This window comes from Labrus mixtus, chromosome 9, assembly GCF_963584025.1.
Source record: "Labrus mixtus chromosome 9, fLabMix1.1, whole genome shotgun sequence".
In the NCBI taxonomy this organism is placed as follows: Eukaryota; Metazoa; Chordata; class Actinopteri; order Labriformes; family Labridae; genus Labrus; species Labrus mixtus.
Window position 1 is genome coordinate 18,964,954 of NC_083620.1, and position 27,446 is coordinate 18,992,399.

The 27,446-nt window shown below is 38.9% G+C and overlaps 1 protein-coding gene across 12 annotated transcripts in view; it reads right to left on the bottom strand.

Annotated features, from left to right (window-relative positions):
* The window catches only part of ncam1b (neural cell adhesion molecule 1b), a 76,688-nt gene extending 54,849 nt beyond the window's left edge, over positions 1 to 21,839 (bottom strand). For 9 of the 12 annotated variants that reach the window (XM_061046678.1, XM_061046679.1, XM_061046674.1 and 6 more), the window contains exon 1: positions 21,540 to 21,839. In XM_061046678.1, coding sequence (XP_060902661.1) covers positions 21,540 to 21,591 — 52 coding nt within the window. In that variant the 5' untranslated portion in view covers positions 21,592 to 21,839. The remainder of the gene's footprint in view (positions 1 to 21,539) is intronic. The other 3 variants (XM_061046682.1, XM_061046683.1, XM_061046680.1) reach the window with 2 other exon arrangements.
* Between the last annotated feature and the right edge of the window lie 5,607 nt (positions 21,840 to 27,446).

Below are 27,446 nucleotides of genomic sequence, written 5' to 3' on the forward strand. Positions count from 1 at the left end.
TTAAAATCAGAGTACAGAGTATCAGTTCAAACTAACATGAGCCACTGTGCATTATGCTATTTCCTTACATGTGAAAAGATGCCTCATTCATGAATGAAACAACTAGTTACTTTGCTTACAGTAAAGAGGATAAACTCTCTAGTTTGTCAATTTCTTTACAACAGTGGTCGGTTAATCTATCATCACATCCAGAGAGTTTAATCATGGCATGGGATTGATTTGCATCGCTAGAGTATATTTACCATCAAAATTGTATTTACCAGCTAAACTCAGTCAGGGGAAGATGTCTTTCCAGTTCGTGCAGTTGCACATGAATGCTCCATTCTACCAGACGTGGCACTTTCAACAGCACTTCTACTGACTACCGAAAAGAAGATATGATAAATACAACAACACCCAAACAATTTGGGGATGTGAGAAAATGTATTTGGTTGAGTATCTGAGATACATTGAACATTTCTGCGGTGCCATCATAACTCAAACTGAAGCCAAAATATGATTTAGACTGAACTCGGCCTAATGGCTATATGCCTGTCTGGGCTACATTCCTGTCCCTCTCTTTGCTGAAGATAAGCTGTGACTCAATGAGCTACGGTGCACTCCACTTCAATGGCCAACAGAATTCACCCTCATTCAGGCAATTTAGTGTGAGTGCCCCTCAGCATCTGCCTCAGCTGTGCACCACGACAAAAGCCCAGAGAGGCGGGGAGCTGAGCGTCTGTGGCCTATCATGCCATGCTGTGTGCTCCTGTAATGAGTCAGTATTTAGAAGGCTGAAAACAAGGCCAGAGGAAAATACAGACATTGTGCTCCATGAGGGGACACTTAAAATATAGGGGACGGAGAGCTTCTGGAAATTTACAGGAAGGGGATTAATTATGGTCTATTAAGTAATTCTGATGAACACAAACCCACACTATAACTCTCAACGATAAACATGTCATCATCCCAAAAATAAATATTATAATAATAATAAAAATAATAAATATGTGATGCTGAGAAATAATAATTTGGCCAAAAATCCCAGTTTGATTTAGATCCAGCTAAAGGCTCCAGTGGAGCAACAACCTGTGCAAGGACTGAAAGAGAGCAGTCTGTCGCTGTGTCTAAAAAAGACATGCATAATCAGTGAAATGGAAAGCTTCTTGGAGGCTGAATTCTGGGGACTGTGCAAACCATTTTTTCCAGCTTGAATCCTGTGTGTAAACTACATGCAAGAATAGGGAGACTGTGTTGCATGAACAATGCCTGAAATGGTAACATCTCTGTGAACAATGAATCACCACAGACTGCCGCAAAATAACACTCTTTCTTCCAGATTAATCATAACAGTGGTTCTCCAGTGGCTTCCCTGTTAGGGCTAGTCACGACACACGCCCGTGAAAAAGCCCACAAAGCAACAGCCTTCCTGTTACTCGTGAGAAAGCTACTTAGGTTTAGAAGAATATAATAAGCCGATGATGTGCTGAGGCAGAATTTCATGCATCTCTAATAATTACTGTAGCAACAAATAAGCAAAAAAAGGGGGGGTGGGTAGGGCAGGAGGGAGGGAGCCACAATGACCACTCAGCCACAAGCTGCCCGGGACTACGTAGAACCCCGAACCCTGGCACACACACACAGCTCTCTCTGTGTGTCCATTCACAAGGGCAGACAAGCTGGGACGAGCCGGATAAGCCTGCCTGTGACTCCAGCAGGAAGAGGATCAATAAGAGGGAATGCACCATTTCAGATAGAGCCAGACAGAGCCAGGGGCAGGGCGGAGAGGCAGAGCAGCACTTGAGTACTCATTATGTTGTGTAGGATGACACAGTGTGTGTGCAGCCACTTCTGGGGTAATGTATGAATGGAGTAAGGAGTCACATACCCATTAGAGATTATGGAGAATCATGCAGTAATTGGATTAAAACACTAATGAAGATAAAAGCTGGCATGAGTGTGTCTCTGTCAAGGTTATAAAGCTGAGGGAGATATATGTGTGAGACGGTGATAACAGGTGGAAAAAACGGTCGCAAGGAGCCTAAACCTTTCATATATTTTACCAGAGAAATGTTGAGCAATGTTCGCCTTCGCCATCTCTTTTCCCTCGCTCGCTGGCATAGAAACAGTTGGCTACAGTTGAGCATTTTGGACATCATCCACCAACAGTCAATCACAAACTGATGTCCCGCCTCCCATACTAACAGAGTCTGAGATTAACACCTGCCAAGTATCAAATGCCAGTAAAATGTGTCTTTGCCAGTAAATAAACAAGGGTCACCCACCACAGTGGCCAACATGATGATGCCTCAGCTGGTGGTGTCCTGTCCACAGATTACATCCCTGCTGACCGCCAAACACCTTCTCTAACCATAAGCCGGTCGATTCAAAGCATAACAGTGGCTGTGCATCAAACAGGGCTTGTGATTGCTGCCTCTCATGCTGGCTCTACCAAGAAACCGCTTAACTGTCATTTCCCATTTGAATGTATGGTTTACCAGCTGAACTCTGGTTTATAAATAAGCCCATACAAACAGCATTATAAAAGAAAAAAAGGCAAGAGAAAGCAAAAGAAAAGATGTGGAGGAGTAAGTTTGAAATCAAAGCCTCTATCTGCTCATCTCTATACTGAATATTTCACAAAGTTCCTGCCTTAATACAGAAACATCAAACAGCCCTTAAGATGTGTAGGTCGGAGTTGCAGCACAGACTCGCAAGATGGGACATAAAAAATTAGAAACAGCAGCACTTTTACCTGAAGCATAAGATGTCCTGAAAACATTTTTTTATGCATGACGAATGAATTTAAAACAAGACCTTTATCATGGGTCAACTGATGGTGAACATTTGTTTAAACATTTTTTGCTTCTTATTAACATAGTACTGTTAGAAATGTTATTTCAAAGTAATCTTGTTTTGTATGTGTTGTATTTAAAGTTAATTTGCAAGTAAGTCAAGCAAACAACAGCCCTTGCGCTGTATTGACTATTTCAAATCAATTGTAATTTCAAAACCCCAAACAACAACCAAATAATTGCCTTAATGGCCAGCTTCCTACAAACAAATAACATTCTAATTCCTTCTCATACACTGAGGAGTATGCTGCATTTTGGCTGAATGATTTTATATGCATAGAATATCTTGCTATCTAACTAACCAGACAACTGTCATCATCAAATGCCTTCATTTTAATGCATCTTTCTCATGTGTACGTGCAGTGCATCACCCAGCTGGAAAATCGGCCTTTCGCCAACCATATCAGAATAAAACCATTCGATATCAACACAAGAGTCATCTATGCTCCAATAAGAAGCTTATTTGTTTTATCCCATCTTAAATTAGTTATACTTTGTTTAGTCCCCCCAAAGGGGAAATTTGTCCTTTGAATCATACCCGTCCTCACTATTTAGGAGCCATGGACATCCACAATGCAGTGCCGGGGGACCAGCTGCAGCTCTGAAGCCAGCACCTTGGCCACGAGGCAATAGCACGAGTGTCCTGAGAACTACTGCATGTCTTCAGGGGTGTAAGCCAGAACATCCAAAGGAATACATGCAAAAGCAGGACCACTATGGTTACTTAACATTATTAACCATGCGGCAGTGCTAAATACATTATACAAAGACATTTATTACATGTATTAAATTGATGTGAAAATGATAGCTTTGTAAAAGATTTAAATGCTATGATTTGTATGATATTATTATAAATTAGCAGCAAATGTAAATGTTGGTGCTCAGGGTCATGCTCTAAATTCTGGTATTTCCCTTTTCACTTTCAAACATTTCAAAAGAGAAGGGCAGATTTCGATGATGGCCAGCCCTACAAGAGCGTGCCAAGTACTCGACTTCCATGTTTATGTCGTTCAAGGCCATCCATGTTGCCTCTCATTAATCCATGCCACATTGAATATTGCTAAGCCTTAACAGAGGGAGATTTGCAATCTTAAGGAACAGCGCCATGCTCTCTAACGATTTCCAGTGATGACGCTTTAGAGATTAACTGACTTGCTAAATAAGAATGGTTTGCAATACCCTATTCAGGATTTTATCTTGGAAAACTCACAACGACACTTCTAAGTAACAAATACCTTTAATTTATGACAAGTATGAGTGTGCATAGTTTGCCTCACTCCCCTTTTCTCCCAATGCAAAGTTATTTAAGATAAACAAACTGAGGTTCTTGTATTGTGTTTTCATGATTTAAGTTCTACATTTAAATCAAAACAATTTAGTGAAAGGCTGTTTATTACAAATATGAACTTTAGTCAAGGTGAAGCTTTTTTTTTTATTATTCCAAGACTCAAGATTGTTTTCCTTTCTGGCCATTATTTAGGTAGCCTCCTGCACATGAGAGTAAGTCGGTCTTTACTCTCTCTGCCATTAGCTCCCTGTCAATATACAAATTACTTCAAAATTCTATACATTTTCAAACTAGTCCTGCAGGCTATCTCTTACATATCTAACCTCCCAAATCCCCTTACAGGCCATCCAGATCCTCTGATCAATTACTTCTGGTTGTCCCTAGGGCACAGTGAACTCTTGGGGCAGATTTTAGTTTCTGAAATGCAGACCCTGTCTGTAAAACAACAACCCCAACATCCCACATTAGATCAGCACTAGACTCAAGTCATTCAGGCAAAGCTCAAAACTAGCCTCTTTTATTTTGTTTTCCAAAGTACTTTTGCTACAAATAGCTATTACAAGTGGATTTTAATAGTTTACAGTAGGATACGTTTTAACACTACCAGTAGTCTTTATCTTGATCCTCTTGTCAAGGGTTTTAGGAGTGGGCGTAAAAAATTAATTCATATCAGAATTAACTTCTACAAATCAGAATCGCTTTAGAATATCCAAAAATCTATTTTTAAAAAATCTGTTGCTTTTGTCCTGAGTAACTTTTTAAATATAAAAGCTGCATTATCTTGAACACATTTTAATATGCCTTTTGATATCAAATAATTTTCTTAGCTTTCTTAGTTTCTTAGCGCATAGTAGACTGGAGTAAATCCTAAAACCAGGACCCTTTGTAACAAATAGGGAACGTTTCATCAATCAGGAATTGGTCTGAATGAAGAATCCATATCTAATTAAACTGTGAGGTATTAAAAGGTTCACACCTCTAATATGCATTATCAATATAATTTTCCATGCTTTTTTTCCCCTATTACTTAAGTATTTAAGAACTTTGGTCTGCTCAGATTGTTTTGAATGTGATTTAGAAGTAAATTTGATATGCCAAATTCATATCAGATAGAAATACAAAACCTGTCATGCATTGACAAAAGGAAAGATACAGTCTGGACATGTTCCAGCGAACCCATGAGCCAGGATACACACAATGTCAGATTCGCCTTTGGGAAATTTAGAGCTTACAAGTAACTTTTGTATTTTGGAGAGGCGTACCACAGCACCAAAATAGATTGAGGCAGGCAGGTTACTAAGGTGTTTAAAGCTGTATGTGGGGCTTAACAGGTTTAAGCAGCAGGCCAGTAAGGGCAAATCATGGTCAGTCAATCTCATGAAGAATAGTGTTACGTATTATTTTTCTGTCCGCCAAGTCTGTTAACAGAAATGTTATGACTCAATCATTTAACACTTCTGGTGAGACAACAAATTTATCTAGACATGCAATGACTCATGAACAACCTGTTACTACACCTGCTAAGCAAATCTGTTCATGTTTACAGCTAGCATGTCATACTGGTTATTTATTTCCCTCGAAATCCATTGCACATTCAAGAAGCATTGAAATTCAGTGCAACTGAATACATCACATACAGTTTTATGCTTGAAAGAACAACAAAAGCAGACCCTTTCACTAGATGCTGCTTTGGTTTCATTAAAAGCACTAATTGGAAAGCTGGATGCTGTATTACCCTCGTGTACCTGATATAGCTGTCTGTATAAAGAGCAAGGAAAGCCCAAGGTTGTGTTTTGCATTCTCTCAGACAGACTGACTAGGTGTGGTCTGTCTTCACAACGGCTCCACTGAGGACGACAGATGGCACAGAGGCACCTTATGACACAACAAGAGCTTCCACACACACACACCTTGTTGGCCAATCAGAGGATGGACTTTAAAAATAGACACCAGGACAGGGCTAGCCTCCAGAGAGTTGACTACTCTATTCCTCCGGGCTAGAATCTCCTGAGACATCTACTGCAAGACTCACCATTAATCTAGGCATGTATAAAGGGGTAGATATGGATTAGAGGGTAATAAAGCCTTTCTCTGGTTGCCTGCTCATTAACATGTAATGGTCTTCTCAGTTCATATTTGTGTTGGCCGGGAATCATTTTCTAACAAAGAAGAAGAAAAACATAGATTTGAGAGAAAATTCACCTCCAATTGTTCACTTTAATACTGATGTCGATTTTATTTGTTTGATCTTCAGATCAATACAACCAGTCTAGCTGGATATAAGTAACCAAAATGTAACCTCTTTAAAATGAATTCACCCTGAAATAGATCTGAGGAAGCATACACTACACATTTGGCTGCATTTCATCAGTGTTGTGTTTCAGTGTTCCGCTACAAATCCTGTGAGCTCCACTACTTGGAAAAAAAGTCAGGAGCAAAAAATATTTTGAATTTTGAATTTAGAAATTAAAGTCATCTGAGATAGTCTGTTGTATATATATACATTTTTTTTTTTTTGTGTGTGTAAAGTTTAAGTAATCTTTATTCTAAAGTGGGATGGTGATCATTCCGTTGAGGTTTTCCTATTCTTATTTCTAGATATGTCATCGCACACAAGGTCAAACACTTATTTTCAGGCAAACGAGGGATATCACAGTCATGGAGTGCACTGTAGACGGAGACAAAATGCATTGGGAATATTAAAATAAATGAACATTACACTTCACACTTAAATAAATTGTTTCTCTGAAGGTTCTTTTTTTTTTTTAAAGATTTATTTTTTGGCTTTTTTGTGCCTTTATTGTAGAGATAGGACAGTGGATAGAGCTGGAAATCAGGGAGAGAGAGAGTAGGGAATGACATGCGGGAAAGGAGCCACAGGCCGGACCCGAACCCAGGTCGCCCGCCCTGAGGACCATAGCCTACATACATGGGGCGCGCACACTAACCACTGAGCCTGAGGTCTGAGGATTATGAATCAGTGAGAAATTGTGAAAAAAAATAAAAATTGACCTTGACATGATGAAGTACTGCCGTCATTAAGATTCATCTTCAATCATCTATTTAACAATTCTATCAAGTCCTTGCAATCCATTTAAATGGCGCACAGGGTCTCTGTTAGGAAGTTGCACAGGCAAACTCTATACTGTAAGAGATTCTGTAAAAACGTATATAATGTCACTGCATCTTTGAAACAGAGTCAAAGTAGATTTAGTACTTTTTTTTATGCTTAATACGTTGATGTTACCATGCAGGTCTGAGTCAACAAACACAGACAAACAGAATATCAAAGGTTAACCAGAAAAGAACTTTGGGTAAGAAATCTCCTCTGGTCTATCAAACAAGATCTCTTTGAGAGAGTATTAATCTACTAACCACAGTTGGCTCAGCCCACATTATGAAAGCATTGTGGTGAGACATGTCACCCTGTAAGTGAGTAAATATCTAGGCCCTATGGCAATACAGCAGCTCCTACATGGAGGCCAACAATATGTCTCATGTTGCAGAAGAATTTCAACACAATATTCCTTCAAGCTGATTTTCTAATTAAGTTCTATGAGAAATTAAGTTTGAAAGAATGTTGCCTTTTATTCACAAGACATCACGACATGATGATTTGGACTTACTGCAATCCAACTAAATTAATAATGCTCTTTTTGTACAGCCATTATGTGATGGTAGATCAGCTATGTTGATTGAGAGGCCTTTAGCCTCCTTCAGGAAGACAAATCAATAAAAAACCTACATTTCCTCTGTTTGTCATTATTAATGAGGCACTGTCTCAGAGAATACCTGTAGGCATTAGTCTTGATAGATAACATGCAGTTCATCTAATGTAGCCAGTGACAGTAGTTTCATACAGCAAAAGTTTGCTGCTACAAATTTGAAAGAAACAACACAAAGAAATTCCATACAAACATTTTAAACCTTGTTCATAATGCCCAGCCTTTGCTTCTACCCAATGTGGCAGTATAGGATGGAAAGCCAGGGCTGGCCAAGGAAAGACACACACAAGACTCAGCCCCCATGATATCAATATACCTGAAACCGATTTTCCAATATGGTGCAGGTTGACCGGCAAATGACACACATGTGTGCTGCAACAGTGGATGTCTTGCAGCCTTAATGTTTTGGAAAGGTGGCTTATCCACTGAACAAGGAGCGTCATGACCCTGTTCAGTCAAACTGTGTTTTAACAGTGTGTTTCTGTATCCACTCAAGCAGAGAAAGACACCATGTGCTGTCATAAGGCCAGAAACAGCCCTAGCCCCTCTCCCTACTAATGGTGGTTGGTTCACAAGTCACTACTATGCCATTGAGAATACAGTGGATGATAAGTGTGTGCCAACAGCAGAGAGGCCGCACAGACACTTATTATATTTTAGATGGAATGCATTTTATTTCTCGTTATGTTCCACGAGTACAACATGCAAGTGTTGCTTTACAAAATGTGTTTTGTTTGTCAGAAAACCTCCCTACACATATTTTAAAGCAGTGATCTTAAAGGAAATTTGGTGTGAAAAAAACAGAAGAGTTCAGATGATGATATAATACGACGAGCTTACGGTTTAGAGCATTTGAACCAGAACCATAAACATGACTATGCTCCACCTGCATGAAGTACCGGTAAATGCTTCATAATAGCATAAGTTCTTGTTGGTAGTTCTCACATTCTATGGCTAAACTTTAAATATCGAAAGGGCTCATGGAACCATGCCCCTTCGTTGGCCTTTGACTGGTCATGTCTGACAATTTCATATGCTTCAGAGGGCCTGTCATCTGCCTTTGCACACTATGGCATCAATGGAAAAGATGCACAATGGGGTTCATGACACATCCGGCTTCTTCTGGCAGAAAGAGCAAGACAGCTTTCAGGCAGTGGAAGTAAATGAGTCATACTGAGACAAGATCCTTCAGGGAGGAGCGTGAGAGACATGGTAAGAAAGACTAAGATGGACAAGATGCCAAACATACAGCATACACAAAAAAGTTAGAATCAAAAGTTTTAGATATTTAAATATCATCAGTCTGCTGCTTCTAAAAAGGAAAAGGTTGATTAGGCAACTCACCAAGCTTAAAATAAAACTATTACGTAGACATACTGTGTATCGTGAATAAATCAGGTTTAATTGTAACATTATTTGTATAGAGCTAAGAATTGGCTTTTCCATGAGAATGGGATTTGTCAAATTGTTTTTTTACATTTGTTACCATCTCTACTTTTTTTGTTACAGCTTTACCACTTTTAGACTATTTGAATCTTGCACAGGTGCAGAATATTAAGCTATTCTGTAAATAATAGTTATTGTAATTACTTAACTCGTTGTAGCCACATAATTCAATTATTTTGGTGACAGCATCTCTTGTTTGGTGCTAAATTGAAATAGGAAACATAATAAAATGTTATTTTGTGACTTTCTCTTTTTAGTGCAGCCACCACACAAATACTTGATCATTTATGAGAGTCATCTGTTCAGTCTGCCAAACAAGCTGCAAAGAGTGTCGCACATATGGAATTGGCTTAAGAAAAATGACAATCTGTGTACAGGTGTCCTAAATTTGGAAACCCCATTTTTCTATGCATTGAAGTTCTTCTTCATTTAAATGTTGGCCCCTGTAGAACTGCAGGCATACAGGTGAATTGGTGTGCTTCATCTGAGTTCATCCTTCACTGTGAATGCACCCCAAGCAATCAGTTTGAGCAGTATTGAGGCTCAAAGACCTCCCAAGCTTTCCACCTGCAATCAGGTGAACTGTGTTTGTTAGAATGACCAAACCAAGCTGAAGATACAACTGCTAGCCTGTAAACAAAGCTGAGGAACTAACAGTTAACATAATTTAGTTTCGTAAAGACTAAATTATATCATGTTTTATCTCAAATACTTTGCCTTGATATTTTGTTCATTAGTGTCATACATTGTCAAGATGACAAGTCAACCCTTGTCAGAGATTCAATGCCAGCACTCATTGTGCCTGACTTCATGCCAAGATTTCAAACTGTTCTCGAGGTTAAAAGAAAATGAATGACTGTAATGAATGAAACCCCCCACCCTCCAGAAAACATGTATAAAACAGGAATCACATGGTATATTCTGCTAGAATAGCAAATGCTCATGGCCCATCAATTCCATTATGGACAATAACATGCATCCCTTACACAATCTCCACAATCTCGTGTGTGAACAAAAGAGTGTTTTTAGTGGGAGGCTACGGCAGCTAAGCTGCAAAAAGGACAGATTAAAAAATACTTTTTTACCTACTGCAATTGCACTTTATAACAACTCCCCTTTAAGTAAGGACAGAAGACATTTAAACTTTTAAACTTTAGCCTGAGTTGCATATATCATATATCAAACTGCATTGTGGGCTCATGTTTTTTTGTATGGGTGGGATATGTATGTATATATGTGTTGTGTTGTGTGTTTGTATGTATGCTGGCTGCTGGAACACCTAAATTTCCCTGCTGGGATGAATAAAGTATATCTTACCTTATCTTTATCTTAATAATTTGCCCCAGGGTTTGCCAACTGTTTAACACAGTGGTGACGTTAAGGTTCAACTTTAGGCTGCAGTTTATTCCTAACATGTTGGAATATGGTTGTTAAAGGGACTCAATATTGTGAAACACACAATAGTTAGACTCATGACAAAAATAAGGACACAGGGCTGTAACTTTCAGAAACATTTTGTTTCAAGTGTGCAAAATACAGGGACAGGAGGCCAAATACTTGACAGAGTAAAGCTGTTTTAAGCGCACCACATGGGACTGTCTGAATCCATCCCATTCTCACCTACTGATAATCTCATAAGAAAGTTAGTTAAGGATTGGTTAGAGTGTGCATGAGGAGGGGGAGGACTTTTGTAGATCATTAACTCTATTCAGACTGCTGTTTCAAGCCGCGATATTCAAGTCACTGTTGCGTTTCGTCTTCACTATGAATGTCACCTTCGGAGGTTACAGGGGCAAGACGTTATTGGCGAGACTGGATCAGGGGAGCCAGCGGGAGGGAACAGCGCTGTGTGTGTACATGGTTGAGTGTGTGTGTATGTATGAGGAGCTGCAGCTTTTTTCCTACACATCTTGCTTCCACAACACCTTAACGCAAAGTGAAAGGACATCAATATTACAAATGTAAAAAAATGTTACGATGGAGGAGTTTTGTTAGGGCACTGTTGCAGAATCCCACAGTGAAAAGGGCTTTTGTTTGTTACATGGCCATGTCTGGTGTATAACCCAACAGAGCGACACTCCATTTGAGCAGGCTAGTCTGACATTTACAGAGAAAACCTTTAACATTACCAACTTAGTTAATTGGATGACAGTAGTTTAAGTTGATACTTGAGTGTCTTTAACTACAGACTGTACATTTTGAATACAAATTTTAGAAAAAAAAACTTAAAAAGGAAAAGTTTGACCTCCAAATAAAATGACACAGGGTGAACCTGTCCAGGGTGCTATTAACAAACAAAAGTATGTGCAAAAAAGGCTTCAGCACTTCAGAACAAATCTCATTTACAGACAGCACTCTACCACTGAGGAGTTAACTGTAGTACTCCAGTGACCTCTGACTCAGAGATTGACTCTAATCCCCTCCAATCTGCCAGCTACACCTCCTGTCCAGTGGGTGTGTCAATTTGGATTCTGCTAAATGCTCTGTTAAACGCTCCATGAGATTGCCTGTTAATGTTAGCAATCCAGTGGCCTCATTGAAAACACCTTCAAATTATCTTTTATTGCCTCTCAAAATTGCTTTTACACTCAGGCTTCAGTGGTTAAATCGGATTGGCTGGGGTGTTTGAAATGGGATGGGGTCTGTGGTAGAAATAGTGTGAATCTTTCGGTGTGATCCGCCCTCTCTCTGTTGGAGAAAAAAGGTTCTTGTGACTCCATGTGTATTAAGGGAAATGCATTCCAGCTTGGAGTAACATATGTCTCAGTTAAAGGAAAGAGGCTGTCAAAATTGGGAAAAGGACATGCAAAAAGTACTAATGTCCCAATGCCATCTGTTAGAAGGCCATTAACAATAGCAATATTCGTCCACATGCTGCAGAGGCAACTGTTGGTAAGAGACGGTGTAATGACCGAACCATATCATACATTATTCATTGGGATCAATCACCGCAGGCCTGCATGTGCTATCCACACAAAAAGGTCAAAGTGGATGTCAAGGTCTCAGATTGCACTGCGTCTAAATTATCACACTGGTAAAATTCAGATCAAATTTGAATCAAAAATGTCCTAGGAAACCCCTGAACAGCTCAATCTTGTCTATTCATTAGAGCAGTGGAATAGTAAGCTGCAAAAGTCTAACTCTTTTTTTCCCTCTGTTTGTCCTTCAACTTTCTCAAAAACTGTTGATCCAATTGGAGTCACACTTGGCATATGTAATACTCAGAACCCAAGTGAGTTTAAAACTGGATTTTGTGCAATCTGGGCCAGTGGTTGCCCTATACTAAAGAACGTTGAGTTGTAGCCTGTAACTTTGGAGCCAATAGTATTTCATTCTTACCAGAGTACGTTGGACAGATCTACCCACAGAAATGTCAAGATACCTTTTTACTGAAGAACCCTTGTTGTACAATGTCAAGTATGGAGTTGATCGGATCAGCATTATGAAAATGTGCTGCAAGTACTGGCCCACGTTTCAAACTACCGAAAACATCAAACAGACATGCCCCCCACAACCATTTATCTGCCAGCACCAAATGGTCATGCTCTATACAAGCACTGCACTAGTTAAGTTTTCCCTCTATGACTAGCAATTAAAGCAATAATGATCAATAACAGTATCGAATGAGCATTTATTCATGATCTATCCACATACAGTCTAGAGCTACAGACTTTTGAAATAAAACAAGAGCTTCCTTTGGTTGCTATGCAGGCTTGCTTTCTTTGAGAAGGACAGAATTTTAGATTACTCTGCATGAGTGAGGATGGAATGAGGTTAATTTCCATCTTCAGTGACATCAATTTCATTTTTTCTTTATTACTAGTCCTCTAAAAATCCCTACATGCTCCCATAAAACACATTCAACTTTGGAATAATGTGACATTTTACAGAACATTGTAGCTTTAGGCTCATACATTTATAAAAGGTAATTATTTTATATCATCCTTGCCTATGAGTAGGCAAATTTTGTATGACTAAAGAGCCTTTGAGTAGTGCGTTAGACGTTGCCTAAGTGAAATGTGCAAGATTACATATAAAATACAGTATTTGTTCTTCTATTCAATGTTGTGCATTACATTAAAAAAAGTTCTGGGGTAAAATGTTAAAAAGGTTAAAATATACTTGAGTGACTGTAATCATACTTCTTCTGCCAAACTATAGCTTATCTATGGGAATCACTCACATCATTTTAAAGTGAATCCTGCCTGCTGAATGGATCAGAACAGCTAAAGCTGCTTCAGCTCCTCTGGAGATAGCACCTTCTTAGTGTGATCTAATTAGAGATTAAAAATAACCGCTTTTTTCCTGAATGAGTGCCACTCCACTTCTGCAGTTATTGAATTTTTTTTTACAGGATACTATTAATTCATGTCATGACTTTGTGTGAGAAGTAGGTATCTCAAAGTTTTCTTGTAATGACTAAGCCTGTGAGAGGAGTATAATGTTGAAAATGGTGACACATTATGGTGAGGGAATAAAAAGAAAGCCTTGGGCAAAGCAATACAAATTTTCCTTGGTCTGTGCATGGTAATGCATCATATAGTGTTTCAATAATGAATGCACCATGCATGCATGAGGAGATAGGCGCACACTGCCTCCCTTTACACTAAAGGAAGATGAGAGCTAAATCCTAGCCAACAGCATATTGCTTTATTATGATCAGATGAGGCATGGACTCATTTTTAATTCAGACAAATTGTAACTTAGCTTTTAGGAGTTTGACTTCAGAAGACTCATCTCTATCTGAATTGGTACACAGTTCCTTCCAGCACTGGTAGTGTAATGCTGATTAAGCTTATTTCCTCTTGTAGGCGCCACTAGGCCACAAATAAGGCTGTGATGACAGAGTTTGGGTCCCCTTTTTGCTTGCTTCTCTCAGTCCCTAATAAGACTTTGAAGGGCAGAAAGGGAGCCTGCAGGTGCTCCCAGTTCATAAAAGATCCAAGAGAAATGGGAAATCAGTCTTTATTTGGAAGTGAAAAGGCATTTGGAGAAACATTTTGCAATGTGCACCAAGCAGTTATAGCCACCGGTGTGATGGTGATATGAGGTTTTCATCATCCAATGGTAGAACTGAGTCTACCAGTAGAGATTTGGTAGTACCTTTTCACTGCTAGAGTTATAAAGGGCAGGTTATGGTAAATCAAGTGTGTCTTGCATGACTTTGTCAAGCCTGGTAGCCCCAAGGACTACCTACCCCATGGCCTGAGATTCAAGTGATCTTATATAAATTCATTTTTAACATATTTTGTTTAATTACAGTTACAGTTGAAAAAATGTAGAAACAATGATAAGAGGAGAAGAACAATCAGAAACATATGTTCATGAATGCATGAAAGAAAAGTAGCAGGTCTGAGACCAGTGTTCTTTACCCTCATTTGCTCTAGATCTTGTGATTCTCAAAGAAGCTAACAATCTGGCTAACAGTTGCCTTTCATTGTATCATGATGTGGACAGGTATGGAAACGGAGTGTCAAGTTGAAATGATAGAGCCCAAGGAGACTTGCTACCTGCAACCCTTAAAATATGTAATACAGGCGAAGGGGAGGAGCTAAGTGTGCTTGACACTTCTAAGGGGTAGGTATGAATGCCTGTTTATTGCCCCTATCAGAAAAACAAAGGCCCGCATGCAGTCACATGACAAATACGTCTAAGTGGAGATCAAGGCAAACGCACATAGCTGTATTCACACCCCAATCCAGGTGGCTGTAGTTTTCTCGTTGACTGTTTGCTAACCGCTATTAAACAGCAAATGAAGGAGTCGACTGAACTAAATACACACAAGTGTACAGCTACACTGTTCTTCTTGTGGGGACAGTTTGGGTTCGGAGTGCGGTCGAACACGTTGAACATCAAATGAATATAAGACGACATCACCTAGAGGGGCTGATCACCAGAGCTATGCTAAAGGGACAGGTGTCCAACAGGCTATCCCCGCTGTTTTTAACAAGCCTCTGGGTTGGAAGGCAAAGAGTGTCAAAGACTATTCGAATTTATGCACAAGAAGACCACCCAGATCTCAAGTCTATTAAAAGTTTTTAATCCTTGTGTCAATGTTCCAGCCTGTGTACACATAAGCCAGTCTGTGGTCCCTTACTGTCATACACGTGGTGATAACAACTAGGTGACTGCACACTTCATAGATACTGTGAATTAATATTGTAATCTTGATTGATCTTGTTTTGCATCTTGTTTTCTGTGTATGGACCACAGGAAGAATAGTTGTTAATGGGGATGGGGATCCAATGTAATTTTAAAAAATGTAAAAAATCACAAAGATGAAACATCGCTCCCAGAGACACACATTTTGTTTTGTCATATACGGTATTATACAAATCCAATCAGGTGTTGTGTAGTCATTGATTTCATCTAAATATTACATTATCGCTATGTTGCTTTTTACTTTGCATAATTCTTTTGTTTTCATCTTTTTTCGTTAAATGTTTAATAAACCCCAGGCTGTACCAACTATCACAGGTAGTTCTTAACAACACTAGTTGGAACAAAATGTAACTTTCATGACTGTCATTACAAAATAAATCAGAGAGCCCTAGAAATATGCATGCAGGACTTTTTGTTGCTTTTTTCCTGTTGAACCAAATTCCTACCGAACCGTGAACCTCTGTGAACCGTTACACCCGTATTGGCTATAGATAAAAAGAACTGGCAGCCAATAGCTTGAGTCACAAGATAATCCGAGGTCAGCTGTGACATGCCGGTGGGTTGCAGCTCTATGGAATCACATTTATGTCAAAAACTAGAGTGAGCAACTCAACATACCCAAGAGCAAATATAATGTTTCACATGTGCAGATATTAACTGCCACACACTTAATAAAACTCGCACGAATTCAACAACCTTGCACATGAATTCATCAACAGACAACAGAGAGCTGAGTGGCAGCTGCGAGGGAGAAATACAACACAGGTGAGGGCAAAGAATTTCACTGTCTGCTATGCAAGCGTGGGACTGCAGCTGCTCTCTCTCTTCCCTAGAGGTGAGGCTCTGCTCGCTCGAGGTGAAGTTGTGCTCGCACGGAGCAAAAAGTTTAGACATTTGGATGCGGGGACCAAGGCTAGCTCTGTCCCTCTTATGATTAGTCACTGTCAACACCATCACGCCCACATAACCTTTCTTTACGATAAAATATGTTCCATAATAATCTTCTAATGTTCCCTTTTAATTGTTTATTTGGCATCTTAATAGAGGAAATGATATGTAAAAATAATAGGAATTAAAAACATTTTAAAATCATAATTTACCAAAATAGTTTGCAATTAATTGTATTTCGACCGACCTATCAATTTATCAACTATTTTCTGTTTATGTAGTTTCATGTGCGTGCCCCTATTTTCACTGCACCTGCCCCTCTAAAGGTCTCTGCATGGGCCTAATGTAACATTTAAATTACAGAAACCTTTAAGCTTTCTCTACAAAAGACTTTTGTTCAACTACTACTAATACTTGGGGTTTATAGTTAATTTGTTGTCTCATTGCAGGTGTTTTTTTGTAGAGAATAAACATATATGACATAAATATAACATATTTGGGTCAGGGTCGGGCATTCCTACACACACATTAATGATCATGGAAAATGAGAAACAGAAACAGTCAGGTGGAGTCAGGTGGATATTACTGAAAGCAGGACATGGTACCATGAGGTGCCAAATATTGTAGTCCAAATCAAACTTAGCTCTTTACAAAGTAATTATTCTAAGACCTCAACTTCTTGACACTGCACAAAACGTTAGACTGCAACAGCCTGTCATCGGTTTCTCTTGTTTGACAGAGCTAAAGTTTCAAAGTTGAGAGAGCCCATTTAGCTCTCTAAAGGTTTGACAATCTAGGGTTACACGTCCACAGGGATCCAATGCTCACAGTGCTGACCTCTTTTTTCTTTAATTTGATGAATGACAAGGACAAACTATCTTCATTTCCTGATAGCTCGAAGACCTAAACTTGTACTGTGGTATAAGCAAGTATAGGACTGCAAACAGTTGTAACAAGATACACCACAGAGTCATCTCCCAAGCCTCTTTTTAAGTGCTTCTGAGTTGAACCTGTTTGGTACTCTTAAATTAAGCCTGATTAATATTAATCCTACAAAAACCCCTCATAAAAAAAAAGCTTCCTCACAGGAAAGGCATAATGAGGCTACCACAACAGATGATGATCTCTGCAAAAAACAGCTAATAAACCCACAGCCTGCGCCTATTCTGTGAAAAACCCTCAGGAGAGGATGTTTATGTTCCTCCCACAGTACTTCACGGGGTCACGTGCACGTGTAATGTCATCTTTTAACCGTCCTAAGGCAATGCATCTCCTCTCAAGTCTCTCAGACCTGGATCTGTCTGATCCACTCCCCATCACTAAGGAGCCAAGCAGTCCTAGCTACAACAAAACCATCCTCTCTCTTGCTTCTCTGTCCGAATACTGCAAGAAAACACTGGCGTCAGTGAGATAAAAAAAAATATATATAGATGTGCAAGAGCTATTGGAGCTTGAAAACTACAGTCTGATCTCGTGGGTTTTTCTCTGACTGTTTCACGGTTAAGATAAAATATGAATTTGTTGAATCTACTAGAAACAATACCTAAAGCATTCATGGCTGACAGTTGTTTCCCATAAACTGTGTCCAAATCCAGTAGTTTTCTTTTCCCATCGTCAGTTCCATTCTGAAACACATTCTGGTTCAATAAACAGCCCTTAAAGCTTAGCAGCAGCCTGTCAGCACATACTCTCTTCTTGGCAGCTTCAGTTATTTGATAAGACAAAACAAAAATCACAGAAAGACAAAGAAAAAAATGCACTAGGCCTAGCCTTGTACCTGCTTTGGCAGGATTTTCCCTAATGGACCTTTCCCCAAACGTGCGTGTGTCTGTCTCCTTTTAATACGATTTCACAGAGTGCTGCTCGACGCTCACAGTCAAGTTTGCACAAATCCACTTGACAGTATCATCACGGTTGCTGCTTTGGTTTATAATAGATTACTCCTGATTCCCACATCAACACTCAGACTTTCTATTCAATATTTTGAATTGTTGGTCTAATACAGAGCACAAAGTGCAGCCTGTTAACATGCCAAGCCATTCTGATTTGTAGTGCTGAAAGGATAAAGTGACAAACACAAAGTAGTTGTCTGACTTGTAAATAGGGAGAAAAAGTCAAGTATTTGTTTGATTAAACGCCAATCTTGAATTTGTAGAAGTAACCATTTGAGGAAAGTAATTTGCAGAAAGAGAAAATAATTTATAGTCATGTAAAGACTTATTTAAACCAGATACTTAAAAAAGGGAGTTCAACAATCCTTGAAAATAATATTAGCAGCAGCCCTAATAATTTTCTAATTTTCATTGAGGCTTATCTAAATTGGGCATTTTTGAATTGAGACAGTACTGGTCTTATTAGACTCAGGACAAACGGTAAAGGTCTCAGCACTTATTCAAGCTTTTGAATAATGTAAACCGATTGGCTGTTGCTGCACCTTACATACTAGATGTGCACACTATTTCCATCTCTGTTCAGAAATTATAGCTATCTTAAATCCTACTTGCAGTCATGGTTTTGGCATCCTCATGAGGCATACTGAGATTTAAAGAATCTCTCTGGTTGCCCTGCGGTCAACCACGCTTCCATCTTGCTCTGTAAGTGGAGCAGCATTAAGCTACGTCATCATGGCCACATGACCTGACTGATGATGTAACACACACTAAGTGAAACAATCTTACTGTAAACAAGAGAGCCATGCTTTGCTGTTTAAGAGAGCCAAAGGGTGAGATGACATTTATCATAAAGGCTGAGGACATTGGAATTTATCCCTCACCTTTCACAGGTTTACTTCATATGTTTTACTTTGATTTCAGGAGGTTACATTTTCTTTTTGTCAGAGGCAGTTTGGAAATTCTCTCAAATTCAAGTTATCAGTTTTAAGGAGTATCAATTAATAATTATGTCAAGGGGCTCAACAGCATGCAGCCATCAGAGAGGAGAGAGATAGTTAATCCCTCCTAATCTCAGTTCAATTATACACCATAGAATCATCTATTAAAAGACTTCGTTCATTTTCATTTATCTAAACAGAAATTTTAAAAAATAATCTATTATGGACATCTGTGCAGAATATTACTACCACTACACATTTAGATTAAGTAAAGGAAAACAGGACAAGTATTTATGGTTCAGTGAGGGGGGAAATAAATTATGAGAAAAAGAATGATCCGTTTATGAAAGGTAGACTGCTTTATATAACAACAAAATGGGGATGATGTGCTGTGGACTCAACAACACAGGAATTATGCAGTCTTATCTCTGTTATATCCATGTTTATGATGTATAATGGTTAACTCTATTTGTTCCAGTGTCTATTATAACTGATATGACTGTCTGCATGTCATCATTATTTTCATGTCACTTAAGCTGCAAGTACCTCCTTAAACACTATATTGGTTTTTAGGTCTATGGAATGATGGGCAAAATGTCAATCAATGTTTTCTAAAGCCCAAGTTGACATTTGTCCATTATGGACAAGTACATTTTCCAACTACAAATGTACCACTGATTATATACTCAATCATAATTCTCGATAAAAAAAAGATAGCGAATAAAATGTTTGCATGTTTTTGGTTACACAAAATTGAATATTGGTCATTTAAAGTCACATGCTTCAACTTTCTTGTCACAATATCTGCCCAAAAGTTTCCTCTACTTAAGAGTGTTAACACATGTTCTCTCTGCAGTTGTTCTGAAAGAAAGATGACAAACTTTAACTTACACAGATAGTCCCTCTCAAACACAATGGGGATTCACAGAGGCCATAGTGATTCAAAAGTTCTCAATGAATTTTAAATCTCCAAGAAACAAGAAACAATTCTGAGCTCTATAAATAGTAGTTTGGTTGAGTGCAGATCATGGGACATTAGTACAAAATAACGAGTGCATTTCAAATGCATCAATTCAATAGGCCTATAACAAATTACAGCAGAAGAATAGACTGAATCAAATCATAAGGGTCTTGCAAATTGACATTTCTACATAAAATGTTCTATTAAACCCAAAAGAAACTGCATTATCATTACAATGCAGTGAGGGCTCCACTCCTTCTCCTGCCTGAGAAACACCCCTGCACAAATTGGATTGTACATAAAGGATTAAAAGGCTATCCCACGAAAAAGCCAGAGCCATAACTGAGAGGACTACTCCAAGCATGAGCACATGTCAAATGACTGAATTCACCAATTTTTTTTTTTTTAAAGGGCGCGCAATGGCTATCAAAAATGTAATTTGACACACCTCCCCCACATTTGGACTTACATAAGGACACATTTTTTTTTTTTTACCAACTTAGAGGATCTCGTTACAAAGCCTTTATCGTGGTATCAGATTACGTAACAGATGATTCAGAGTAGAAGTTGTGCTTGCTGTGTATCAGTGTGCCAGACACACACAATAAACCAACACAGTCCGGGGGAAAAAAGCCCAGCGTATATTCTTATGCAAGAAAGCATCAATAGTCAAAGGCTCCTCTTTAATACACATGAATAATAATGCACATGAAGTCATTAAAAAAGGTTAAACTTCAAAATACCACGTGTTTTATTTTTTTTGTGCACAATGTACCTTTAACAGGGAGACCGTGACTAAACCCCAGGAGGCTGTGTGTGTATGTGTGTGTAAGTGTGTGTATGTGTGTGTAGGGAGCACAGAATCACTCCCCCGTCAACAACAACACACGTCCCAGCCAAGATGAGACCAAATACACGACTGCAACAGGACAAAAATATAAATCCCCTTTCCACAAATTCCATACGAAACGACCTCATTAACACCCAATTTAAAAATACCTTGTCCTTACTGAGCAGCATCATGTTTTATTTAATGTACTATAACACCAAGTCAGCGCACAGTCTGGTCACGCAGGGAGCATCGTTATGTGGTGCACTGGATGCTTGAGTGTACGGAGAAAATGGTACCCTGACACATTAGCAGCAAGCTGTCTTTACTTTAAACACACACGTCCCCCTCGCTCGTCGGCTGTAAGCTAATTAGCAGCAGTCGCAGTACCGTTACCGTTGCACCTGCTACACGGAGCGCGTACGGGCGGAGGGAGGGGGACGACCAGGGAGGAGAGGGGATGCCTGACCACTAATAAAGGGCAGGGAAATTCAATTAAGGGGGGGAAAAAATGTACAAATATCAACATTTGTGGTTAAAAGAAGCGAATGAGAGTTGAATTATTAACATTCTTACCTGTACAGCCCACGAGAAGTAAGGCTAGAAAAATATCCCTTGACTGGACCATCGCAACTCCCGAGTAAACGATAAACGGCGAAGCTAGCGTCTATTCTCCGCTCGGTCCCTGCGGTGCTGCCCTCGGGTTTCCTGCCTGTTTTCTCTTAGTAACTGTTCATCCTAATCTACGTAGAAATCTGAGCTGGTCGGTGATAACTGTCAGCAGGAACAGCAGCAGCAGCAACGTCGCTGATGACAGGCAGCGGCCAGAGATTAGCAGAGACGATGAGCGCCAGTGCTCTGTTCAAAGTCTGACTGACAAGCAGAGCCTTCTCACACACGTGGATTAATCCGCACAGGCGAAATAGTGCGCGGATCTCAAAAGGAAAACAGTGTCATTGGGAAATCCCCACCATAATTCTGATGATGCAGACAACTAATTGATAGTTCGTTTAATGTTTGATATTATACTATATTTTTTAAAGCACTCAAAATGAAATTTGCCATATAGCTCAAGAAAGATAGTTTATTTGTGTCACAAATATTTAGCCATTTAAAACGGTTCATGGTGTCAACACCTCATGAGGATAATCCTGAAGAGTTTAAACAATTAATTTCTTTCCACAAGGTAATAAGAGGGTCATTTTAAAATTGAAAACGAGTCACACTTTAAGAGTTTAAACTAATGTGTTTAATAATTGATTTAGATTTCCTAAAGCTTCAATTAAAAACTAATTGCTGGTAGAGTTCAATCAGTATTTAACAATACGTAACAACCAGTCAATTAATCAATATTTCAAGTGACATTCATGTAATTGGCAAGGATTCTCATAATTGATATATCAGTCATTTTTGAAATCCTTCATGTCAAGCTGTCTCCAGGCGCAGATTGTGATTTGTGAGCATTTGCTTTTCCTGCCTTAAATGATGATGGAAATAAAATGTTTTTCTTCTTTCATTTGTTGCTTGGACAAAGACGCAATTTTAAATCATCTTATGGGTATATTGTTTAAACCTTCACTGTTTTTTTATTGACCAAGTGACTTACTGTCTGAGGAAATTATCTGCAGATTTATTGGTGTTTAAAATTGATAGAATTGGTAGTTGCCAGTTTGTGAAAAGATACATTTAAAAGTAACTCTAGAAATAAACCTTTTAGAAAGGAACTGTAGCAAGACATGAACCCAATATATCGATGAAAAACTGGTGAAGCATCTTATAAGATTCTATTTCACAGATGAAAAACATTTAAAACTAAAAAAAATTAGTCAGAAACAAAAAAAAATATTTTACAGTCCTGCAAGACAAAAAATTTACCTCTTATAGTTTATAATAAATCATTTAAAGGGGGACACATTTTTGTTGTTAGAAATAAAACTCTGAGGGAGATCTCGATTTTAAAAGTCATAGAATAGATCATACAATGTAGCCAATAATAAAAATTAAAGAGTAGCTAGTCAACACAATCTGTCCTTTTTCAGATTTATTCACATCAGTCATGTTTCTAAAAAAAATTGACCTTCAAACACGAATGACCCAAGGCAGTTTTAATGACAATCCTACATTTCTTAACAATAAACCCACATATTTGTTGTAATTAAATGATTTGTTTATTTTCCCCCACAACCAGACACATCTACAATTCCTTCATAGATGAATGATTACAACCCCCTGAGATAATTAAATGTAACCCCTGTGACCTCAAAGGCAGCTATGGCAATGAGCACAAATGCTATTAGCTGTAAAAAAAATAATAATAATCATTTTCCAATCATGAACTGTAAAGGGCACCATCAGAACAAAGTTTCAAGTATTTTCTCATCGGCCTAACATTCTCTACAGCTTTTCAGGTTACATGTATCGTGTTCTGCACTAAGAACGCTTCGCTTTTATCAAAATACTGCCGAAGAGTGGAACAAAATTGTAGACACAGAATGTAAAACCACAGTTTCTGCCTCCTCATATTTTTGTAAAAGCAATGCTATGAGTCAAGCACTACCTCTGACCCCCCTAACCCCCCCGGATGACCAAAGAGAGCCTTATGCAACACTCTTTTATTTATGGCTGTAAAGTGAATGGTACCTGAGAGAACAACAGACGTAACGGAAGAGAGGCTTGTTTGCTTGCACAGCAGGGAGGAAGTGTAGCGTTTGGCACCCTCAGAGAGCCTTTCTGCCTTTGATTTGCACCGTTGGCCAGAGGAGAGATGAAATCTGCCAAAAATGTAATAAAGCCAAATCAATCTGTGGGCTGGATGAGAATATAAATTGTGGTTAAATCTTGCACTTTTACTGCAACCTTCTACAGTAATTCCCTCCAAACATACCTCCGCTGGGAGTGTGGCCCCAAAAATGTCCCCGGACTCTTCCTTCCACCAGTCCTTTTTTTTAACCCCTTGTCTACCTAAAAAAAACTAGCCAGTGGAGAGAGGGGGTGCGTAAAAGGTTAGCTCGGTGGGATTAGGCCACGGTGGAGGGGACACAGTGGCCTAAACCCACGTATCTTGCCTCAGCATCACAGAGAGGAATAGTATGACTCATCTGATGACTCATGCATAAATGCCCTCTGAAATACTGTGCTGTTTTATTCAGTGTGCACTCAGGTTGAAAAGCTGATGTTGCTTCTTTTAAAAAAAAAAAAAATGTTTTGGTTTTCCTTTTAGTATATTTGCTGTTCACTAACATTTTTAATTCACATGAAATTTTCAAGGGGTTGCTTTTAGAGGAAGAAGATGAGGATATATGAAAAATCAAATGGAATTATTTAAGGTTATTAAATCTTACAAGTCCCAATAGCCAAATTCCTCTGCGTTAATGAATAAAAGCTTAACTGGTAACATCATTTTCAATATCTCATGAAGAAGACTTAGCAAAACATATCATTTAAGTAATCTGTCCAACAATTTCACAAAACTGTGTGCAGCACCATCTAAAAAAACAAAACTACTACCAATAACAGTATTCTTAAAGTTATGCTACTACTAATTAAGTAGGCTATTTATTTAGTTGTTTTTTTTCTTTACTCAATATACCTATCATTTGAATGGAGGCATTTTATCGTGTAAAATGCTGCCACCCCTCCTTATCAACATGATTTTGAAAGACATGTATTTAAAAAAAAGTGTGTAAAATGTTTGTGAAAAAAATCTCTCCTTCAGTGGCTGTATAGTGGGTCAATTACAAGCAATTACTAAAATACACCTGAAATGATTGTCCTGATGCGAAACAATAAAAAATGTTAAAATAAGAATGTGTGGGAATCTTTGATCCAGTAGATGTCACCCTTGAGCACCAGCATGAAACCAAAACAAACTGCTGTTTGACGACACTTCCCACATACTAATGCCTCCACTTTCCTCCATCAACACACCTACTAACACCCTTCACTCATGTTTTCCCATTACGGAGTTAGCGGCGAGTTAAGGGCAAGTGGCGTACAAAATTGTCCTTGGCTTGTCCTTTAGTTAGCTCGTAGCTTTGCATGTAAATTTGTATAAAATTACTGCGATCTACTGTAAAAAAAAAAAAAAATCAAATAAGCATTTAAATAAGCAGTGAGAGTTATTCTTCTTTTCTCTAGTCCATGACTAAAATAGCTTTTATACGCAAGGGGAGGAGACAGTAATGTAAACCTGATTTAAACACAGCTTTGACAACAATACAGGCGTTGGGACTCAAGCTTCTCACTCATTGTAGACAGGCATGACTCAAAGAGACATTCACATAGGATATACATGATTTCTGTTATATTTACAGTATGTGTAAAATTCACACATTCTTACTTTAAGAAAAAAATCAAATGCAGGTTTTATTTGACAGGTGCAGTTTCAATACTCAGTACTGGATTATTTCAGTCAGTGCTTTAAAGGCTTTAACTACTAATTTACAATCAGTCTTCTTTGTATTACTCTCCACTTTTGTGTAGGAGTAGCTTGGAATGCTGCATCACCACCAGTCATCTCTATAAATCATTTTGCTACAAAAAAAAAAAGACTTATATGAGCCATTACCTCCATTTGCTGTCCATTGGTGTTGAAGTAAAGATACAACACTCTTTGATCCACTTAAGACTCCCACAATCCCTTTGAAAACTTGGCCAACCTCTCCTTGGCTTTATGTCTCACGTTCAATCACATACAGTAGTGGTGTTATTGGTAGCAGACTGCAAATGCTGGTAAACATAATCCTTCTTTCATTTCATTTTCCCTTTAGTTTGGTGCAGAGAAGCGCTGGAGTGAGTGTTCAGTCATTTTAAAAAACATGTACAACCCTGTGATACTTCAAACGCTCGTTTCATTACCCAGCAGGCTGCCTGAAGTTATTTTGTGTTTTCTTCTATCTCTCTGTTTCTCTCTGTCTCCCCCTCTTTCTCCTGCCTCCTCTCATCCTCTCACACCCATTACAGCCATGAACACACATGCATATACTCTGTGTTCACACTTAAAATACAAACACACATGCACTACATTTAAATCTAATTTCACTGTGTTAAATAATACATCTTTAATCTATTAATCTATCTGTCTGCAGTATCTATCATTTAATGTGTCTTTGTTGGCTGAACTGTCAGCATATTTCCCAGGGAGGATACATGTGAGCCTCCTCCACTGTAGGTTTTAAAATAGCTCCTCTTCCCTCCTCCACTACTGTAACAGAAGGCCACATACAGTTCTGCTATGAACATTCGTTTCCAGGTCAGGCGGAGGTCAGTTGCACACAGAGGGGAATACATTCTCTTTTTAGTGCATTTGCGTGTCACTAATGAGAAAAAAATAGGGAAGCTACAATGACTGGGGAGCTTTGTGTTTTTAAGAAGACCCTCTTCCTGACTCTTTCAGTATTTATTACGTAATCAATTACCGATTTAATCAGGCGAAGGAAAGGGAAGTCAAACAAAAACCCCTCTGTGGTGTTGGAAATGCAGCATCATGGCTTGGCAAACAAGAGATTTAATAATGGTATCATTGAATGTTTTTCATTTCCATTGGCTTTTTGGCTGCACTGTGTATATTGCTTTAAAAATAAAGAAAGATCTTTTTGGTAATGATCTTCAATTTCATCCATGAACTTGGAAAAATAGCCAGCTGCTCAGTGCCAAAGCTATCGATTCGTCTAATTCAATGTCGGGCAGTCAAGATGAATGACTCTGTGGAGAGCTTGGAGAAGGCTCTAAGCATGGATGTGTCATTCAATTATCACCTTTAGTGCAGGAAGACTAAGCGTCCTCTAATCTCAGGACTAAGGGCTTGGTATCAGTTAGCTAAGAGTGGGAGATGGTGTTGTCAGACAGTGGATTCATTGTCCTGAAAGTCTGTCCTGCAAGGCACACAGGGCTTCTTTGTGGAGTGCAGATATTAATCTGTGGAGGCAGAGATCTGGAGGAGTCTGACTAAGCTCACATACAACCACACACACACACACACATCAGCACACACAGAGAGACACAGACCCAGCCATATGCATATTCATTATGTAACAGCAGAAAGAGAGGATGCAGTGTCCAGTAGCACACAGCTTCCCCGTCATAAAGATTTCATTATTTTCACATGATTTACACAACACATTCAGACTGCTGTAACTCGTCCTCGCCGCTGCAGACGTAAGGTGCCATTGCCAGATGTCATTGTAATGCTCCAACAAACTTTCATCATCAGCAAGTACAAAGAAGGCTTAGTTCCACTGATGGTTCAGTGTGTGACTGCCAGAGGAGTGACAACACATCACCTCGGCTTCATCAGCGAAACCCAGATTGCGGGACAAATATTCCGCGGCCACATTGTGACATAGTGAACCCAGTCACACAAAAGGTTCATTTGAGTTTTAAAACTCAAGCAAATCTCCAAATCAGAGCTGTTCGGACGGTCTAAATGGACACTTTGTTACTTTGATTTTAAAAGTATTCTTCCAGTGGAGACAAACTGCAGAG